The 4,974-nt window shown below is 43.4% G+C and overlaps 1 protein-coding gene across 5 annotated transcripts in view; it reads right to left on the bottom strand.

The window, feature by feature from the left end:
• Positions 1-4,974, bottom strand: part of LIG3 (DNA ligase 3) — a 32,497-nt gene that overhangs the window by 22,509 nt on the left and 5,014 nt on the right. For all 5 annotated transcript variants that reach the window (XM_012809787.2, XM_023517519.1, XM_023517520.1 and 2 more), the window contains exon 3: positions 2,538-2,681. In XM_012809787.2, coding sequence (XP_012665241.1) covers positions 2,538-2,681 — 144 coding nt within the window. The remainder of the gene's footprint in view (positions 1-2,537; positions 2,682-4,974) is intronic.

The raw sequence follows: 4,974 nt of genomic DNA, 5'->3' as shown, positions 1-4,974 counted from the left end.
CAAGAGAATCACCCAAGCCCAGGAATTGGAGGTTGTTGTGAGCTGTGATGCCACAGCACTCTACTGAGGGCGATAAAGTGAAACTCTGTCTCAAAAAAAAAAAAAAAATAATACAAATCCTTTAGAGCCAGGCACTGTTTTTGCAATGTTATCTCCTATTGTCCTTGTGAGAACACTGTGGAATAGATGAGGCACAGAAAAATAAATGCAACTTGAACAAATAAATACATAAAGTCAAAGCAGCAGAGACTAAAAGACACCTGGATATGGCTGTCTATGCTTTACAGTAGCCTGTGCATATCACTCAAGTAGCAGAAGTCACTTCTGCTTTATAAACAAGGCCACAGAGATTCAGAGAGGTGAAGACTCGTTCAGGGCTCTGATCTGTCCAGGAATAGTGCTGGGACCAGAAACCAAGTCTTCTGACCTGGGTCTAGGCTTATTTCAAACACATAAAGCTTCTTCAATTCTCAAACAACTTCTGAGTTCAAGCACTTTGGCTCTATTTATTTTCTTCAACCGAATCAATCATAAGAATGTCTCCAAACAATAAAAGAGGCAACAGATTGTAGGATAAAAGAGCCTAGATGTTGGAGTCAGACTTCAGTGCAAATACTAACCCCATAATGAACTGGAACTTCAACTTTCTCATTCATAAAAATAAGCCTCATGAGGCCAGGTGCTGTGGTTCACATCTGTAATTGTAGCACTCCAGGAGGCCAAGGTGCAAGGATTGCGGGAAGTCAGGAGTTTGAGATTAGCCTAAGCAAAGTGAGACTTTGTCTCTACTAAAAATACAAAAAATCAGCTGGGTGTGGTGGTGGGTACCTGTAGCCCCAGCTACCCAGGAGTCTGAGGAAGAAGGATTGCTTGAGCCCATGAGTTTGAGCCTAGTTGCTGTGAGCTAGGCTGAGACCATGCCAATGCTATCTATTAAAAAAGGCCAAAAAATGATCCTGACCTTCTCAACTCCCGTCTTTACCCCATACCCTAATAAACATTTTCTGAAACAATAATTCTTCTATGTGAAATAGTAATTGTATATTTTATATAAAAGAAACCATGTATGTGTGTATATATATCATGACGAAAAGGAAACTTAATACTTCACTGCTTGTGCATCCTGCCAATATACTATGCTATGATCCACTCCTATAGGAGATGAGATTCATCACTAGACTGTGCTGTCTCCCAATAAACAGCAACACGTTTCAGAATCCCCCCCCCCTTTTTTTTTTTGAGACAGAGCCTCAAGCTGTCACCTTGGGCAGGGTTCCGTGGTATCACAGCTCACAGCAGCCTCCAACTCCTGGGCTTAAGTGATTCTCTTGCCTCAGTCTCCCAAGCAGCTGGGACCACAGGCACCCGCCACAGTTCACAGCTATTTTTTGGGTGCAGCCATCATTGTTGTTTGGAGGGCCCGGGCTGGGCTGGAACCCATCAGCTCTGGTGTATGTGGCTGGCACCCTAGCCGCCTGAGCTACAGGCTCCGTGTCCAGATCCCTTTTTCCTACCTTCCCTGTGTTCCACAAATGTTCCAATGCTTTGAACAAATAGTTGTAAGAACTAAGAAGAGAAATCCATGCATGACCTCTCCCTTCTTCAATACTTTCAGCTCCAGTCCCGGCAAGTTTAGGGATGTAATTTCTCAAAATTCTTTCATTAGCAAAACACAAGGGGCCAGGCACCATGCCTCATGCCTGTAATCCTAGCACTTGGGAGGCCGAGGCAGGTGGATTGCCTGAGTTCACAGGTTTGAGACCAGCTTGAGCAAGAGTGAGATCCTGTCTCTAAAAAAAGAGCAAGAGTGAGATCCTGTCTCTAAAAAATAGCTGGGCATTGTGGCAGGCGCCTGTAGTTCCAGATACTTGGGAGGCTGAGGCAAAAGAATCACTTGAGCCCAAGAGTTTGAGTTTGCTGTGAGCTAGTATGCCATGGCTCTACCAAGGGTGACAATGCGAGACTCTATCTCAAAAATAAATAAATAAAATCTGACTCAAGAGATTTTTTTTTTTTTTTGAGACAGAGCCTCAAGCTATCCCCCTGGGTAGAGTGCCATGGCATTACAGCTCACAGCAACCTCCAACTCCTGGGCTCAAGCGAGTCTCCTGCCTCTGCCTCCCAAGTAGCTAGGACCACAGGCGCCTGCCACAACGCCCGGCTATTTTTTTTTTTTTTTTTTGGTTGCAGCTGTCATTGTTGTTTGGCGGCCCGGGCTGGGGATTCGAACCTGCCACCTTAGGTGTACGTGGCTGGCGCCTTAGCCGGTTGAGCTATAGGCGCCAAGCCGACTCAAGAGATTTTTACTTGTTACTACTCCAAGGGGATAGTCTTGACAAGCATCTTTCTGCTATACAAGAGATTAAAGTATACAAAGAAATGCCATGTAAGTGGAGTGGTGAGAATTAGCTATTACCTGTCTCTGCTCAGAGAGAAGCAAATTAAGAGACAACACAGAATTTTCACTCTTTACCAGAGCCCTAAATAGGATACCAAATTAAAGGAGCACCATAATAGCTAACGTAGCCCTATCTTACCTGAAAAGCCAGAAAATTTCCGGGGATTGGTACTGGTAACAAATGAAGCACCTTTCACTGGAGAAGTTACCTGGCCAGTGGTTGTCAACTTAGCCTGGACAACAGCTTTCTTCTTTGGTGTGCTTGCTGCCTTCGAAGATAGATCTGTAGGACCCCCAAAGAAGGGAAAACATCTTTTGGTGAAATATCTCTGAGAATACTTCTGAAGACTCTACCAACTGCTCTCAGAGCTTTGTTTGGTAAGTCACTACCTGAGGCTGAGTGATGGCTGGTCTTTTAAGGAGTGGTTGAAGGCAAGGGTATTAAGTGGAGGGGAGGAAAAGGTGATCTGAGGACAAAAAACTCAGTTACCATTTACCCCTATTAGTACCTTAAATTTCTTTCTTTTTTTTTTTTTTGAGACAGTCTCACTTTGTCACCCTGGGTAGAATGCCATGGCATCATAGCCCATAGCAACCTCAAACTCTTAAGCTTGAGATTCTCTTGTCTTAGCCTCTCAAGTAGCTGGGACTACAAGTGCCCATCACAACCTCCAGCAATTTTTAAAGACGGGGTCTTACTATTGCTCTGGCTGGTTTCAAACTCATGAGCTCAAGCAATACACCTGTCTCAGTCTCCCAGAATTACAGGTGTGAGCCACCACATCCAGCCTAGTAGCTTAAATTTTCATCAACATTCTCTACCTCTTATTGTCTACATAATAATCTCTAGAAATAACAGGATTTGGGGGAAATCAGAAATCATATTTTGATAGATAAAAGTTGGGTATGCCGTGGCTCAAGCGGCTAAGGTGCCAGCCACATATACTGGAGCTGGCAGGTTTGAATCCAGCCCGGGCCCACCAAACAATGACAACTACAGCCAGAAAGTAGCCAGGTGTTGTGGCGGGCACCTGTGGTCGCTTAAGCCCATGTGAACTGTGATGCCACGGCACTCTACCCAGGGCAACAGCTTGAGATTCTATCTCAAAAAAAAAAAAGTTGGGTACCCCAGCCCCATGTAATTAGTCCCAAGTTATAAATGAACAAAATACCTTTAGTTAATGAGGATGAATCACAAAGCATGTCAGTTTATCACAGACAGGAAAATTTCCAGGTGATCTGAGTCACATCACAATTTAATTCTACCTTTATTTCTCTTCCTCTGAATGGGATGGGTCAAGAAGTAACAAAGGCTGAGGCCAATGGCTAAGGCAGGGCAGGCTGGGATGGAGAACATGAGAATAAAGTATATGGGAAGTAGACTTTTCTCTATTAGAAATCTTTTTCAAAGAACAACATGCCCATTTCTTTTTTTGTAGAGGTAGAGTCTTACTTTATCGCCCTCAGTACAGTGCCGTGGTGTCACACCACTCACGGGAACCTCCAACTTCTGGGACTAAGCGATTCTCTTGCCTCAACCTCACAAGTAGCTGGGACTACATGCACCTGCCACAATGTCTCGCTATTTTTTTGTTGCAGTTTGGCCAGGGTCAGGTTTGAACCCACCACCCTCGGTATATGGGGCTGGCACCCTACCCACTAAGCCACAGGCACTGCCCAACATGCCTCCCTTTTTTTTTTTTTTGCCGTTTTTGGCCAAGGCTGAGTTTGAACCCACCACCTCTGGCATATGGGGCCAGTGCCCTACTCACTGAGCCACAGGTGCTACCCAACATGCCCATTTCTAAAGCCACTGTTAAGAGTCTTCTTATGGTGACCAGAACTATGCTTACTTTAAGGCCTGCATATTACTTTACAGACACTGAATGTCAAAAAAGACTCATTGGATTTGAAGGTCACTGGCTCAAAATAGCTAAAATATCATATATACAGGAATGTCCATATCATGCAAATATGTATAGCCTATGTATGTATGTTTATGTGTATATACACACATGTATCTTCTAGCTCTGTCTGCTGAAAGGGATTGCTTAGAACAGAGACCCCATGACAATGAGAACACATAGCATCCAGATTTTGGCTTCTAATACCATTCCCCACTAACAGAAACCCAGAGTTCTCAGAGAAACAGTTGATTCCAGGGTTGGGCTGGACATACACAGGTAAGACCATAAGCAACTTGTTATACCTGAGACAAGAGTTCTTTCACACTTTTTTTCTTAAAACAAAATGAAGGTGTATAGGACACTCTAGAGGCCAGCTTAAAGGGGCTCCTAACTGGCCAAGTATGGGACACTAAGTACCAAATTATGCACAGTAATAATTATAAGCTTCTGGGGAAAAAATAGTAATTCATAAGTCTATAATAGGCAATAATTGATAGGTAAGAGATAGTAGTGGGTAGTCTACCCTTCAAAAATGTCAATATGATAAAAGACTATTCTAGATGAAAGAAAGCCAAAATAATATGACAACTAAATGCAATATCTTATCTGATCCTAGGCTGATTCTGTACCGGTATAAGAAAAAGCTCTTAAAAATATCACTCAATTGGC

This window comes from Otolemur garnettii, unplaced genomic scaffold, assembly GCF_000181295.1.
Source record: "Otolemur garnettii isolate 467f Iridium unplaced genomic scaffold, OtoGar3 scaffold00112, whole genome shotgun sequence".
NCBI classification, from domain to species: domain Eukaryota; kingdom Metazoa; phylum Chordata; class Mammalia; order Primates; family Galagidae; genus Otolemur; species Otolemur garnettii.
The sequence above is the reverse complement of the archived record's forward strand: the minus strand, read 5'-3'. Positions and strand labels throughout refer to the sequence as shown.